Source organism: Drosophila rhopaloa, unplaced genomic scaffold (genome assembly GCF_018152115.1).
Source record: "Drosophila rhopaloa isolate 14029-0021.01 unplaced genomic scaffold, ASM1815211v1 contig_167, whole genome shotgun sequence".
Lineage (NCBI taxonomy): Eukaryota > Metazoa > Arthropoda > Insecta > Diptera > Drosophilidae > Drosophila > Drosophila rhopaloa.
In genome coordinates, this window is record NW_025335047.1 from 7,063,034 (window position 1) to 7,079,790 (window position 16,757).

The 16,757-nt window shown below is 41.9% G+C and overlaps 2 protein-coding genes across 2 annotated transcripts; one reads left to right on the forward strand and one right to left on the reverse strand.

The window, feature by feature from the left end:
* The first annotated feature begins 5,254 nt into the window (after positions 1-5,254).
* On the forward strand, positions 5,255-13,939 carry LOC108054045. Its single transcript, XM_017136794.2, has 7 exons — positions 5,255-5,779; positions 9,880-9,946; positions 10,099-10,434; positions 10,713-11,477; positions 11,831-11,960; positions 13,422-13,746; positions 13,809-13,939. Exons 2-7 carry the CDS (start codon positions 9,924-9,926, stop codon positions 13,937-13,939), a joined length of 1,710 nt encoding a protein of 569 aa, XP_016992283.1. The 5' UTR covers positions 5,255-5,779; positions 9,880-9,923.
* Positions 13,721-15,383, reverse strand: LOC108054046. Its single transcript, XM_017136795.2, has 2 exons — positions 14,862-15,383; positions 13,721-14,387 (listed from the first exon to the last, which is right to left on the reverse strand). Exons 1-2 carry the CDS (start codon positions 15,088-15,090, stop codon positions 14,011-14,013), a joined length of 606 nt encoding a protein of 201 aa, XP_016992284.1. The 5' UTR covers positions 15,091-15,383; the 3' UTR covers positions 13,721-14,010.
* Positions 15,384-16,757: the final 1,374 nt, after the last annotated feature.

Sequence of the window (16,757 nt, forward strand, 5' to 3'; positions counted from 1 at the left end):
AAAAAATAAAGAGAGAGATGAAGATAAAGATCGGGGCAAATTATTGTTGGGTCGGGAAGTGGGTCGCCTTCGATTGCGTTCACTTTTCCCGCGCGGCTTTACTTTTACTGTCAACCAAACGTGCCTCAAGTTGCAAGTTGCAAGTGGAAGTGGCCAGTTCAGTGACTCAAAGAGAGAGTGAGAGTCCCGCACCTGATTCTGTAATAAGAATCGCGATCGCGCGACCAGGCTGGCAAAAGTTTGTGAAAGTTGTTGTCAAACGGCTGGCCAAACCAAACCAAAACGAACCAAACCGCCTGTCAAGGAGCCGCGCATATCAGCCACATGATGTGCCGAGCCACCGAGTGGGTTCACTGAGAGAAACCTATTGTATCTTATGATGCATTTTTATTTGTATTGGTACACCGATGAAAATTATTTTGATCTATCATTTTAAGAATTCGAATTTGCGATGCAACAACTAATTTTATAATTACCAACATGAAAATGGGTCAAAAATTTGATCAACGCTAAAATAAAAAATTTGAATGCAGATTTTTATAGAATCAACCCAGAAGTCTTTAGAGGTATGCCACTTTTAGATCGGATTAAATTTGGTAAAGTTATGGACTCTGGAATTCCAATAGCGGGTCACCTTTTTACAAGACATCGGAAACTTAGAAATAACTAACATGAAAATGGGTCAACAATTTGATCAACGCTAAAATGAAAATTTTGAATGCAGATATTTAGATAATCAATTTAGAAGTCTTTAGAGGTATGCCACTTTGAGATCGGATTAAATTTGGTAAAGTTATGGACTCTGGAATTCCAATTGAGGGTAACCTTTTTACAAGACATCATAAACTTAGAAATAACTAATATGAAACTACTATAAGCCAACGATGAGGACGAGAAATCGGGCCTAAATGCATGACTGAAAAACTTTCAAATAAGTAAAATAATATTTAAGCCAACAACTGTGATAGTTGGCTAATTTTGTTATAGATAGAAGGTTTCTCCTGAGGTCATTGTTATTAGTGATGGAGAATAATCAACATTATTTATCTTTGCGCTGCGAAGAGTAACTGGTATTGCCCCCAAGTTTAAGAAGAGTGGGTAATTTGCCCCTCATCGAAGTGATGTCTACGTTGCCCATTCGGAATTTTAATTGCAGGTTGCAACCGCAATGCAATATAGACAAATTGAAGCGCTTTCCTCGAGGGCCTTATATAAGAACTCAATTCATAATGTACCCCTGATAATGCGGCATGAAATTGAATTATTTTCACGGAAGCTCGAGGTGAGAGATTTGAGCCGCGGATGCACCACAATGGAATGAATTAACAAGAAAGGAAAGCTAACTTCGGGCGGAGCCGAAGTTGATATACCCTTGCAGAATACTCTATAATTATATTCTCCAAAATTATTCCTATGATGCATTCTTAATACTCATAAAAAATCCAAACTTTCTAACTTTACAAACACCAAAGTTATGGCATTTCCAATCGTTCAGTTATATGGCAGCTATAGGATATAGTCGGCCGATCCATATGAAAATTGGTAGGTCGGATTAATTGGCCAAAAATAAAACCCATAGGAAATCCAAACTTTCTAACTTTACAAACACCAAAGTTATGGCATTTCCGATCAATCAGTTATATGGCAGCTATAGAATATAGTCGGCCGATCCTTATGAAATTTGGTAGGTCTGATTGATTGGCCAAATATAAAACCCATAGAAAACCCCAACTGCCTAGCTTTACAAACACCAAAGTTATGGCATTTCCGATCAATCAGATATATGGCAGCTATAGGATATAGTTGGCCGATCCTTATGAAATTTGGTAGGTCGGATTTATTGGCCAAATATAAAACCCATAGTAAATCCTAGCTTCCTAACTTTATAAACACCAAAGTTATGGCATTTCCGATCAATCAGTTATATGGCAGCTATAGGATATAGTCGGCCGATCCCGGCCGTTCCGACATATATACTGCGTGCAAAGGAAAGAAGGGTGTGTGCAAAGTTTCAATTCGATATCTTTAAAACTGAGAGACTAGTTCGCGTAGAAACAGACAGACGGACAGACAGACGGACAGACAGACGGACAGACAGACGGACAGACGGACAGACGGACAGACGGACAGACGGACATGGCTATATCAACTCAGGAGGTGATCCTGATCAAGAATATATATACTTTATAGGGTCGGAGATGCCTCCTTCACTGCGTTGCACACTTTTGACCAAAATTATAATACCCTCTGCAAGGGTATAAAAAGGGGGGCTTAATCAATTCAAAGGGCTGCCAGCAACGGAAATGGGCTTTGTATCTGTATCTTTGTATCTGACGATTGCAGTAATGTTTATCTGAGAGATTCGTGCACTTGGTGATGAGGTAATGAAATTCATGAGGATTACGAGTGCATCATGGGATGATCAGAAGCCAGACCATGGGATGTAGTCGAGTAATTTCTCCCCGGATTGACCAACTTCTCCTGTCCACCTCTATCTGGTCGTCATGGCTCAGAAATCGGGCCAAGCGATCAATCCTAACGATCAATCCAGTCGCTGAAAGTTGCAGTCATCCCGAGTCACTTAGGAGTCGAGTTTGCAGTTTCCAAGTGGATAGTTGTGGGTCTCATAATTACTCCGCTCAATATTTGTGTTAAAGTTTTACGATTATTGCCGCATTTTTCCAGCGAAAGAGAAATCGCCAATTGGCAGGATTGGCAGATGTCTCTGGCGGGGGAAAATGTCGCGTTTCGAGGCATAAACAGTTGCCTCAGAGACCTGACAAATAACGCAGTGAAAAGTGCGCAGGCGCACTCGAAATGAAATGGAAAAGCGAACAAGTAAAAAAAACCAAAAAAACAAACAGCAAATTGGCGACTTTTCGCACATGAACATGAAGTGTGGAGCGTCGAACAACAACCATTACCATTAACCATTAACCAACCGGCGACAATCCGATGTGTTTAGTAAATCAAACCGTTAATTACTTGATTTGGTAAGCGATTTCCCAATGCCTCTGTTTTCAGTCCCCCATTTAACAATTTCTCGCAAATATTTGCACACCTGTCTGCCGCTGCGTTGGCGAAAAGTGAAATGCGTTTGGAAAGAAAAAGGAAGATCTACGTTTCAGCTGGGACTACTCATTCCCCAGAGATCTTGGCGATGGTCCGCTCCATTGCCGGAGACCTTGACTTATTAACACCCAATCCTAGGTATTTTGGATTACCGCAGATAAGTACCCCAACTCCGCGGAGATGTACCAGTATTTTTATGACCATGTCGCAAGCTTAACGCCCTGTTAAGCCGGCTAAATGCAAATGCCGCACACAGACCTACCGCGAATAAATGGGCTCGATCCGTCCCCCTGTGTTTTGAATACCACTCACCTTTGTGGGAGCTCGTTAATTGCTCCGCTTTGGTTACAGTTTGTGGAGCGTCTTCCAATTGCGCGCAACACGTGAAGGTGGCGCAATTTTCGGGCCCTCGGAGCTCCGGCTTTTGGTCTACTTGCATGCAGATAGACCGTTTGGCCCGAGGCCGAATCTTTTGGCCAAGGCGCTGGCAATGGGCTCCAATCAGTTCCCGTCGATCTCGGCTCATTCTGGCTCATTTTCCCCACACACGGTAAACAATAATTATGATTTTTGCCAGATAAAATCCAATGATTTTTTTATTAAAAGTTGACTTACAATATTACTAAGCAAAACTTCAAGGGAAACTATTATGATCACACATGATTATGAGTAGAAATAAGGACTTAAAACCTTTTTGAAGACACTTTTTTAATCAGTGCTGTTTACCTGTTAAAATAAATTAAAAAGTTTTATTACAAAGCTCTAGAAAAATCAAAATATATTTCAATTTTCTTCGTTTTTGTGCAATTTAGATAATAATTATTAATTTGGTACTGCTTACCTATGTAAATACATCAGAAATGATCAATTTGCAAAGGGTAGGAGAATAAAATCAATTAGCAAATTAGCTATTTTTTACTGTGCATGGCAAGCGATGGGAGTGGAGTCAACACTTGCTCGCTTTTGTTTTTGAACCAACATTTTTCACCGTTTGCCGCCAGTGAAATTAATCCGCCCATGGCATAGGGTAATTAAGCTAATTAGCTGAGACTGGGCTGAAACCCGAAGTGCAGCCCACCCCAAAGATGCAAAACTGAAGCAGACAAGTTTCTAAGGCCTTTCCCACAGTTGCATCATCCAAAGTCATAAAATCACAGCCAACCGATTGGTGGTTCTTGGATTGGAACATTGGTTTTTGGGCCCAGCATCAGTAGAAAGCTCGTATCTTGTGCGATTTCCTCCCCAACTTGTTGCGGCCAAAACCGCACACACTAACCCAAATTCCCCAATCCCATGATGCGGAGTGCCCCCCGCAGTGTCGTCCATTATTGCAATTAAACTAACAATCGTAAATGGTAAATGGTAAAAGAGCAGCAGCTGCATCTGCACCGGGGGCTTGCACTTTCCGCTCGAAGCGGCGAACGCTTTAACTTGGCCAAAAACAAACAAACATCGGCCATTAGTTGGCTCAATTCAAATCGGCCGACGGGCGGCGGCAACAGCTGCCACTATCGCTGGTACACTTAAATCAGTAATATGCGGTACATGGTATTAAATTAAATAATATAAAATAATAAATAAAATTTATTGAAGGTTTTCTAATCTTATTGGAGTTATTGGTGTTTCTTTCTTTACCAGCTTGTTTTCCAATTTTCTATTAATCTATTAATTGTAATTGTACTTTATTTTAAGTTTGGCTGTGTTGTTAAGGTAATCTTCTAGAATTCAAGAAGAAAGAGGTTTCATAAACTGCAATTCTGGGCATATAAATTAACCATTGGTAACCAGATTTCCAAAGGGCATACTTATCATTCGCCAATTTATATTAAATGCTTAATCTTACTTTTTAAACTGATACATTAACAATGTATAACATTAATACCAAATGGAGGCCAACAAAATGTATTAAATTGCATAGATATTTATCCACTAATATAAAATTTATAAGTGTTATTGGTTTCTGTGTACTTCTTAACTTGTCCAAAATGCTTCTGCAGAGGAGTTAATCTCGATGGGGCTCTTTTGGACCTCTCAGCTGCCTTGATCTCCGCTTTTTGAGCCGACTTTGAGCTGAGCTCTCTCTCTCCGTCTCTCCCTGGGCTCTCTTTCGCTCCCGTTAGTAGTGGCTGATCGTACCGCTTTGGTCATGACATTCGTTCAGTTTCAGTCTGCTTTGGACTTTTACCGCGATCGGTCGTGTTCCGCTCCTCGCGATTTTCCATTGCCCAATTTTCGATTTTCCTCCGCTGGAGGCGCGTGCTCAAACGGTAAACTGTGTGAAGAATCGGGCCGCGAAGAGTGGTGAAGACGGGTGGAGAAGACTGACAGTTTCTTCGCGAAGTCGAGGAATTTCCCGTGGCATTTGCCACCCAAATGTTAGACGAGTTAATGAAGTGCAAAAATGTTTGTAGACGGAGTTGTTGCTGCTGCCAAATGAACACGAAGGCGCCGTCGACTTTGTGATTTGCGGTTGCATTCTACCAGATACAAGCTCAGGCTACAAGCTGAAAAGTACAATCTCAAGACCCCAGAAAGGCAGTCCGTAGTATTTGACCCTGTCGCTTTCGGCAGCAAAGTGAAAATTGCTCGGCAACCGAGGAAAACGGAGACTTCTGCGACTTCTTTGGTGTCAAGTGAGAAGACGACCTGGCGAATCTCCTGCGGATTAGTGGCACACTTACCCACAACCAGCACCGCTGAAAAGCATGTAAGTGGCACGAAAACATCTCAAACCCACTGTGTGGGGGTGTGAATGGAGTGGAGAATAGAGGCACCACCGCCAATAGAGTTGAACGCTCCTCGGATAGAAACATTACAAGAAATCTTCACGTATTTAGTGGGAAGCGAAGCGCATTACTAACTTTCCTCAATCGGTTGAGCAGCATAACTGAATGTGATTAAAGAAGAAGTTAACGAGGGGCTATCTTTAATCAGATGCGGGTTTTATGATTATTGGAGGTGGATAGCTCTCATTAATTGTTTCAATTGTTTTATTTAATGCAGATAATTACTATCACATTCTGTTTGGCAAATTATTACATTTTTTGGTATTGATTGGTAGCTAAAATACAATATTTTCTTCTTTTTTATTAAAAACATAAACCAACAAATAAAATGCAGATTTGAATTTACATTAATTATACTTAACAAGTTTGCAAGTGCGCTTGTGTTGAAATTGAATTTACACTTCGTTTAAATTAGTTCAGATTAGTTTCATTACTTTCTAAGATAATTGCAATTAAAACAATAAATGCAAATCTTCCAATTTTATTGAGCAGTAAAAAGTAAGAGAGATTAATAGGTTTGGCCACACCCATACGGACATAAGTAAATATCTTAATAACCATAATTAGAAGCATAGTCTGCCATGCGAACGGTGAGCCTTATTAATTTTCTCTTCTAAGCTCTTAATGATTTCCTAAAATTCCCACTTCAAGCCATAAACTCATGTTGATACTCCCAAATAAAAATGACAGTCTTTAATAATGTGATACTGCAGCGAGTGAGAATCTGCGCATAATGAGATACTTTCTTCAAATCGGATGCTTAGTCCCTCATTATGGCTGCTTAGTCAAGGGCTGGTCCGTGCTAATTTATGCAGATTTAGAGGCTCGTTTCACCGCCAGCAGAGAGAGGGAAGATCTTTCCCAGAAACAGAGACTGTGGCAGGCGACGCCAATTAGCGAGCCAACTTGCAACTTGGCCATAAAACTCGCCTCTGTTCCTATTCTAATTGAATGAATGGAATTAACCCAGTTTCGGCCCCTCGACTTGTTCCCACCTTAATTGAGGTGCTGGCCAAGAGGCAGTCTGAAAAAGTTAATACGAATTAGATTGTTGGGGAAGCTGTCAAACTTTGATGGGTCTGACTTCAGACCAACAAAACTCTTAACTAGGTGAGCTGTAGTTCGGGGGCCAAGCCGCAGGGGACTTTTGTTTTAGCCCCGGACTATTTATGCTTTATGATGGAATCAATCAGTATAAGAGAATATAGACATGCTAATTTTCAGCCGATCTAGACACATGGGAACTGAATGAGGGCCGTTCTTCCCTTTGTGGAATAATAGGTGCGAGTAACAGTTAGCGATCGTTCCACAAACAAGTTTCTTTTTTCGCCATGCAGAACATTGTGCGTTTGTCTTACGACAATAAATTCGCTCCGCTTTTTGTCTGCTCCCCGGATTTTGAGGTCAACTTGATTGGGTCGCTCTCTTTGATTAACGACTAGCGGACTGGACTGGACTGGAGTGGACTATGGACTGTGGACTGTCTGTCCGCGCTTCGTGCCCTTTTTTTGGCAGTTCCCGTCTGGCGGCTAATTGCCACAGGTACAGGTGTCTGATGGATCCCCAGCATGCCACAGATAGTTGATCGCCATCAAATCTTAATGGCAGCATCACGCCAACTGTAGCTCCAAGCTCCAACTTCATTGCGAGATCGTTATGGATACCATTATGACAAAGCCACCAATCGGGGAAGCCATGAAAAAGAAATGGGACCTGTGGAGCCTGGGGAATACACTAGGCAATACTCAGTATTTACTTTGTAATGTGGGGCATTTTCTTTCAGTTTATATAATATTTTATTGATTTTGTATTTGACCTTGGGTTTTGAGATAGACAGATGCCTTTAAGCAAACAAAACAAAAATTGTTTTCCCATAATAAAAATACTAGCTGGTAGAGTTTTTAAAAATTAAGGTAAATCTTTAATAACAGCGGCTTAAAAAGTTTCTTAGATCCAAGTCTCTGAAGTAATAAATTTCTTCTTACTTAAACCTACTTGAGATTTTCATAAAAATACCTATCATAATCCATCTCAAAAGGGGTAACAAAATGTGGCGAAATGAAAACCCTTCTCGATTGCATGCAGAGCATGAGGTCGGGGCAATTAGAAGTTTGTTGGCCTGCGAAACTATCAGAGCCAGCAACTTCATAACGAATTGTTGTAATAACAATAATGGCGAGCCCAGGGAGTTATGTTTGCCTTTTGGCCGGCACAGCAAATCATTTCACATCGCCACATTTCTATTTTCGCTGGGTTCATTAAACCAACTGAGACCCGGAGTGTAACTAAAAGCCGCAACCAAAGATACAGATATAGATACAGATGGAGATGGTGGATGGTGGATGGTGGATGGTAGATAGAATGAGTGGGGTTCTCGAGTTGTGGCGACAAGTTTGGCTTCCGTTCTCAGCCCGCTCATTTGTCACTAGCTTACATAACACACAACACACTGTGGACCCAACGAAGCGCATCCCGAGTGTCATGGCCACATTTCTATGGCTTTCCCAGCTCCGCACGATGGAATCTTTCAATTTGTCGCCCGTGTAGTCATAATTGTCTGGTAATCCCGGGGCCCTTTCTTTGTGTCCGTCATGTCTGGATTCTCGCTACATGATCTCAGCGAAATGCGGTAACTTTTGTTTATCTCCCGTATTTCGCACACTGCATTTGGTGAGAAGTTGAGATTGCAGATCAACAGATGATCCTGCACGCTATTTTGGCAACACGTACGCAGTTCGGAAAACCCGCTATGCCAGGTGATATGATTTGTTTCCCACAGTGCCACGCCCTCGTGTGGAACATTCTTTTGTGGCCGAAACAGACACACCTTCTTCGCCAGCTGGTAACGGAAAGTATTGCCAAAGCGCACTTACAGGGCCTTCAATTAAGGCGTCTACCTGTCCGTTAAGCCGGTTCAGTCCGCTAATGCACGACGTCTGGTCTGACCTTTCCGAGGTGGGTCACTGTCACCTCCATCTCCAAGACGGCTTTTAGCTGGAATAACTACTCGAACGAGGAGTACGACCAGTGCCAGCCACTTCAAAAACATTATTCTTAAAAGTTTACAATTTAAAACCATTTTGAATATACTGAAAAATAAGATATCATTTGCTTACTCTAGAGTTTTCCGAACACTTAGATGTATTTCATAAGCTCTGTTATAAAACTGGTTGAAATGCTGAGCCCATGTCGATAGTTTTGAAATAGGGTCCACTGATAATTGCCTTCCATTTATATAATCTTTAAAAAACCTAAATTTAAAATATTTAAATGCCTTTTATCCATTTGAAAAAAATTAAATAAAATAATCAAATAATACCACTTTTTTCCCTGTTTTAACAATTCTTGAAAGTAAAGTTTTTCCCTGTGTAAACATATGATATCCACTTACCTAACCGCTTTGGATGGCTGCTTTTCCGGACTTTTCGGCTTGTTGGTAAACATTTAATGTTTTCTTCTGCTCAATTCCCGGGAAGGCAAACATGGTCAGGTATTTTCGGTTCGGGTTGGTTGCCCCAGTGTCCGATTCCCTGCTGATCCAACTAAGTACTCAGTTTTTAGAAAATGCGGAGAGAATGGAAGCCAATAACCCAGCTGCAGGTGCCCAAGGTTCTAACTCTTCGTATGTTTGTTTATTTATTAGCCCCACCTAACAGTGTATTACCCACTCCAAAACTAAAATTTCAATTAAATGCATTTGGTGTGGGGGTTAAAAGGCATTTTCCTAGGCACCTGGGAAATAGCTGGCATACGAGATATGGCCTCAAGGAAAGTTGCCTTTGTGCGGGGGCCTAAACATTTTCCTAGTTGTCATAGTTGAGGTGGAAACTCCCACAACTAACTGACAACTCTGGCGATTGTATTTTAGAGTCTGGTTATGCGTGGAGCCCTAACTTATGATAAATTATGTTGGCTGGTGTTGTTGCACCGGTGAAAGTGCCAATTGTTTTGTGCGCGAATTCTTGTTCAAGAGATTTCCTATTCGTTATTAATTGTGGCATTGTGTCTGCCCATTTTTCAGAGCCCTCCCTCGAAGTTCGCCATCCAGACACCAAACGCATCGTCATGGAACCCACGCCCAATATGCTGTAAGCAGTCCCACTGAACTTGCATCTGCATCTCTCAGACTTCGCATCCGCATCTGCATCTCACTGACTTCGCATCTGCATCTGTACAAAGCCATTCCATTAACCCACAACCGAGTAGCCCGAGTAATCCGAGTAATCTTCAACGCCTCCAGGAAGCAGCTGCTGCTGAAGAATCACCAGGACGCCATTCTCCAGCTCCAGGGGAATTCTCCATCGCCTCCTCTGTCTTTCTGCGCCGCTTCGATGGCGGATAGCAGGGAACGGATTCGCGGACCCTCGAGGGATGGTCGGGAGTTCCTGACCAGTCCCAGGCAGGTCCTACGCCGACTGATGCTGCTCTCCGAGGGCAGACAGTACAGGGAAGCTGCCGGGGTGGTGGGCAGATTGGGCCCCTCAGTTCTGAGATCAGTCATTGCCGAACTCCCTCTGGATCTACTGCTGGAGCACCTTCCTCACAGTGCCTACCTGCTGGAGTCATTCTTTACCAGGTGAGTTTCAAAAACATCCATTAATTATACATAAATATTTATTCATTATTATTATAATAATATTACATTGTTCGAAGGAAAAATGTACATATCACAACCGAACTTCCTCAGCTCGAAGTTCCCACTCTCGAAATCTCAGTCAAGCAATGTAGTTTAGGCATTAAAGAGTATAAACATTGTTATATTGTTTATGGAACTGCAGTTTCAGTTTTGGAACTTCGACTATACTGGTTGTTTTTTTATGAATATACTAGACGATTTCTGTATTATTCCCCCAGATTAACCACCTTGAACACCACTCCAAAGCCCGAAGTGCCCAGTGAGACGGTGGCCTGGCAATTGGTGCGTCTGTTTGCCAATCCCCACGAATCAGGACTGCGGCAAAGATGCACTCGACTCCTGCAGGCTTTGGCTCAGTATGAACCTGCTCTCCGACAAACTGTGAGGGAAAGGAGGCGCAGCTTCGATAATGCTGTCCAGGGACTCGGAGTCCATGGACTGACCACCGATGCCTCCGGTCAGCTCATCTCACTGCATGTGGCCCTAAAAACAGAGCTACAACGCCATGTGGACACCTATAAGATGGCCATTCACAAGCTGGAGGAGCTGAGCATGGTCACGGTGAACCAGGATCCTGCCCACTCCTCCCACCAACGTCTGTTGGCCATCAATTACGGGGACATTCAGCAGCGACTGATCGACAATAAGACCCTGCTCACCATGCTGGACAAGCCGGCTCTGAAGCAGCTGCAAACGCTGGTGGAGAATCTCAGCACACGGGTGGAGAACGACAAGGAAGTGCTGACTTGTGTGGGTCAGGTGCGTCGTCTGGATTCGCAGGCCCTCGTGGAGAAGCGTCCTGCCGCCGGCCTCCTGATGAACTTCTCCCGCGGTTGCGAGGTGGTGCTCCACATGATGGGTCCCGAGGGAGGTCCTCCGGGATCCTCGCTCTCCATGGGCAAGGCCACGACTCCCGGCGGAGCCAGTACGAGCAGCTGCAGCGATGGCTACCACTCGGATGACTCCGGCAGCGATGACGGCAGGTGAGCATATAAAATATCATAAGTATTAAAAGGCGGAATTAGTCTGTTTAAATCTATGGCCTTCGATAAGGTCAAATTTTAAAGTGACTTTTGTTTTTCAACAAAAATATAAGTAATATTTAATAAAGGAACCAATTCTTAGTACATAGTGCTGGAATATTTTAACCGTGTTATTGTACCCGATTCCATCACTTGACCCAGTTCCAATAAGGTGTAACACCCACATTACAATCGCAGTCAAATCAGATCGAGACCGCATCCAACTCTCACTTGCCCACATAGCATACCACACCATCCCATACTGTCGCTCATCTCCCATTTCTATTTCTATTTCCACTTTTGTTTCTCCACAGCGAAATGGTGTCGCTCTATCGGAATCTCTACGTCGAGAACCGAGCGGATGCCTTGGAGGCGTTGGACAGTCTTCCCCAGATAAAACACGCGCACAGCCTCAAGGGGAAGATACTCTTCTCCATGATCGTGGTGAGTCTGGAGTGCCCACTTGCTTTGGGATGGGTTGCAGATTGCCGCTGGAAGATATGGTCGAGCATTCAATAATGGCTTGTTAAAGGGGCCCGAAAATTAGTGCCAATTGCGGCTCAAACAATGTTTTCACTTTTTTTTGGGGAACATAACAACTTTTCCTATTGGGTGTGTCTCAAATTTTATTAACCTTTAGATATGTTGGTACTTTGATTTGCTTCTAAGCCTTTAGCTGATAAAAAAACCGGAAAAATAATTAAAAAATAAGGCAAGCGGAGAAATTTTTGCCAATTACATAGTCAATCACTCACTTGTCGATGGAATATAAATCGCTAGCAACAGATTTTTGCCTTTGTAATTATCCCCCCGTTTTCACTTGTCAAGACAACGCTGAGTTTTTTGTGATGAATGGAGTCAATTTGTTATGGGCGTTCATAATCTGTTTAAGTGCCAATTTCAAGTCAATAACATTTTAACTTATCAAAGGCATAGAGATATTTTTCTTTAAATTTCTTTAAGCTATTGAATTTGAAGAAGCGCCCAAGCATATAAAAAGTAAGAACGATTGTTTTAAATATAGGGCGATCGCTTTCTAATTGTCATTCAGTAAGTCAATAGCTGTCAAAAAGTCAATAATAAATAATGAATCTCTAAACTTCCCTTATGCAAATTAATTCCAAGAATGCTCATTTAGACGGTGCCATTTAATAAACAATAGATAAATAATGTTATTGTTATGAACTGCTTTTTAAACTAGCCAAACGGATTCACTGCTTACACTGCTTGTTTATATTTTAGGCTCAATGCCTTTCAAACTGTAAGACCAAAGCCGTTAACGAAGATTACTTTCAATTTTCAAGTGCTTGGCCATCAATTACTTAGACCCCTGGGCTTTAATGCTTCAGATCCTGTCAGACCGCAAATTGCGATTGCAAAATATCAATTTGTCCAGATCGAAATCGCGTTTGAGGATGATTAGCCGTTGTGGCAGTGAAAATGTGAGGGAAAGTGGAGCCCCCGGGGTGACAGAAATTACGTAGGCGCTGGGAATCAAACCTGTACTAATCGAATCACTTTCGATCGAAGATGAATGACACTTTCCCAGGGAAAATCATTATCTACAACAAGATCGACACTAAATGAAAAGTCAAATTGGAAATTTAGCATTGTATTTTGATCTTAGTATGCATTTCCAATTTACAGAAACTTTTGTTAAGGCATTTCTGTGGTTTTCCAACTTTTTGTCAGTAATACAAAGTCGACCTTAGAGCACAGCATTGGTTTATTAAATGGGTCAGTTAAGTACCTTATCCAAATTGAAATATAATGTTTAAATGTATTACAGTGGAATTTATTTAAGTAAGTCAGGAATTTATTCTTCATATTAGGTTCAAATATTTTTTAGCTGATTTAGTTTCATTTTATTTGTTTATTTACATTTACAATATTTTTCGTGGACAGCTCTCCTTCCGCTTGTGCCACGGAATGCGGGAACGGAAGGTCCTGGAAGTCCGGCGCATACTGAACTCCCCATTGGACAGCAGCAGCGAGACTACTTTATCCCTGGACAGATCTGTTCGTCAGCATCTTTTTGAGACCGCCGATAATTTTCCTTTGGGCGAGATCGAGCGGTCGGTCTTCAACCAGGTGCTCTCCACCTTGCACGAGTATCCCTGCCTGGAGTCCTGCCCCCCATTAACGCACTACGTGAGTGCCTGTGTTCGTCTGGCCTGGAGGATGATTAACCAAAAGTCACCCTATTACCTGGACATGGACTTTAATCTGGGTGGGTTTTTTAATTCTCTCTAATCGATTTACAATCTTACATTTAAATTCTATCCAATGTAGGCTTTTTGCGGCCCGAGAAACACGAACGGCATCCACAAGCAGATCGGCGTTCGGATCTAATAAAAGCCTTCCTTTGGCCCGCCTTAATGCAGAACAACCAGTGCGTCTTCAAGGCGGTGGTGGCCACCTGAGGATCGTCTTAAGCTAACCCCATTTGTACATATGCAACCCCTCTCTTATGGAATAAAGATTTACCCCGTAGCTAAGCGTAACTGATGGGTCGGAGCTGGACGCACTGGCTCCGGACCTTGTTGGTGCAGAGAAGGGGGTGCGTTGAGTAGAACTCCACAATCTCCGAGGGGGATCCGAAGCAGCGCTCCCGAGACTTCTGCTGACCGATGGCATAACGCTGCCTCCTGTCCACTTGCCGCACAAACAGATGATAGAACTGATCTGCTGCCCAGATGCTCACTATGTAGCGGATGCACTGGTCGGCTGCCTTGAAAGGACGAACCAGGCAGGAGCCATCCTCCCTTCCATAAAGCATGCGTTCCGCCGTAGGTCGATCCACGGTGAAGTAGTACTGCTCCTTTTCCACGTGCCGCTCTTCGATCTCCACGTAGTTGGCATCGGCATCCTCTTTAATTACATTTTATTTAGATTTTTGATTATTTGTTTACCAACACAGTGCAAGAGGCATAAGCTTTATAATTTGAATTTTATAAGAACAATTGCATCTTTAGTTTTTCTCTAACATGCGGTATTTGCCAGATCACGAATAAAACTTTATATTACATGATTCAAAATATCTTAAAGAGCGTGTGTATAAAAATAATAACATTAGTTTAGTTTGCTTTTAATTTTATATTCATATTATATTATATTTTATATTCATCATAAAATTAACCAGACAGTTCAACATGTTTCTAGAAAATCACTGTTATCTATTGTAATTTCAGCAATCAGAATAACTTAACATTTTTAATAGATAACTATATTAATTTACACCGCTTTAGATCTAGCCATTCGTTTCTTGTTGACTGTTTGTGTTTATATTTTTGCATTGTGTGGATTTAGTTTTGTTTTGGAACTGAGAGATCGTCGAGAACTCACCCACAATGACGTAATCTCGGTGGGGCTGCTGATGTGGATCGTCATCGGTGCTGGAAACCCGTTCGGCGACTTCGACGTCACCATCTTCACTACTCTGCTGCCTCTGATAACCGAAACAGCAGCCACAACAGATGGGTGATCTTAGCTCCCTCAGGTTGTCCAGCAGGCGGACCAGAAGATTGTGCAGAACCGTCCAGTAGACACGTGGACAGGCACACCAACAGCACATGGCGCCTAAATGTCGAGGCGACTTATCCCCGCGACCTTGACTTGGATGGATTGGGACCGATGGAATCGCCACTCCCGGCGCACATCTTTTGCGCTACGCGGAGGACTGAATACTGAGTAACCAGAACTAGACATGGATCCACGACCAGAACACAGAACCCAGAACTCAGAACCCGAAACTGGAACTGAACAGAAGCCGAAGCAAACCCGGCTCGTCTGGCGCTGCGTCTTAATTAAAATGTGTTTAATGCGCGCTTGTGGGGCAGCAAATACCCATATGTAAATAAGATATGGATATGGCTGGTAAACAAAATTCACATTCCAAAGGGGTGGGGATAGTAAGTCGATACTTTAAGTGCTGGGGAGTGCAACCAGTGCAGATCGTTCCCATACAGGATGAGAAATTTGTGACGATTTGTAAGCTTTAAAAATGATTTGGAATGATTTTAATCTAAACATCAAATAACTACTTGATAATTTTGTTTAATTTGTTTAATATTTTAATATCGTATATTCGTATATTTTATTTTATGCTTTGATACATCTTATGTACAACAAACATTTGTTTGAACCATACATAAAAACTTTACATTTTAAAGGTATAATCTGTTGATTTTATTATTAAATCAATTTGTAATTTACAGTGTACTTGCAGAGACAATTAATAAACGTTTTGCACTCATGAATTTCTCTTCCCCTTAATTCTTCTACCGATCTTCTGCTTGACTGCGGAATTCATTGAGTGGGGCTGCAATTTTCGGCGGGAAAGGGGTTAGTTCCCCATATCGCATTTCGGTTGACACTACATAACAGAGACCAAATGGAGCCGAGTGGCCAACATACATATGCTTTTGAGCTGCAATAATAGTGCATACATTTTAGTAAAGATATTTTTTGCTGAACAAAATTGATTGCTGACAGTACTAGCGCAAAAATACTCAAAAAACCAACAAATTGGACCAAGAAAATGGGAAAATGAACTCGTAATCCCCAGCTAACTAGAATTAAAGCTAAACATTTTGGTTTTGGCCATATTATTGCAAGAAATGACGAGGTTACCCTTTATATAAAATTCAAAAACAGGTGAAAAAATATTTTTTTCGGAAAGTAATAGGTATTAATAGTTTGGGTCCTTAGCTGCACAAAACAGTATGTGGTTGTTGGCCCCAATTTGGCCAAGATGTGTCAAAACTAACCTGAAAATATCGTGTTTCAGATAAAATAATGGGACAAATACTAACTTAAGAACACTAAGCCAAAAAATCCGAAATAAATAAATAAATTCAAGTTCACTAAAGTTTAAATTAAAATCACAATCAAAGCTATGTATATTTCTTAGTTGGCCAGCTAAGACACGAACCTTGAAAAGTTTGTCACAAGCTTACACCACACAACAAAAATAGGGAAAGGCTGCTGTGGTAAAGCTCTGTCGCTGTCCCTTTCCCCCCGAGCACTCACTTTCTCCCTCGCACGCTTTTGAAATTTTTAAAAATTCAAAAGCAATTAAAGTGCGGCCGTAAATTGTACAAGTTGACGTCGTTCCGAATCGATTGCAGGCTAATCTGCTTCTAAAACCCAAGATGGGCGTGCAAATGGCCAACACGTGGAAATATAGATGGCTCAAAAATCCTACAGATGCCACAAATCCGGCCGAAAAGTGCTGCTCAC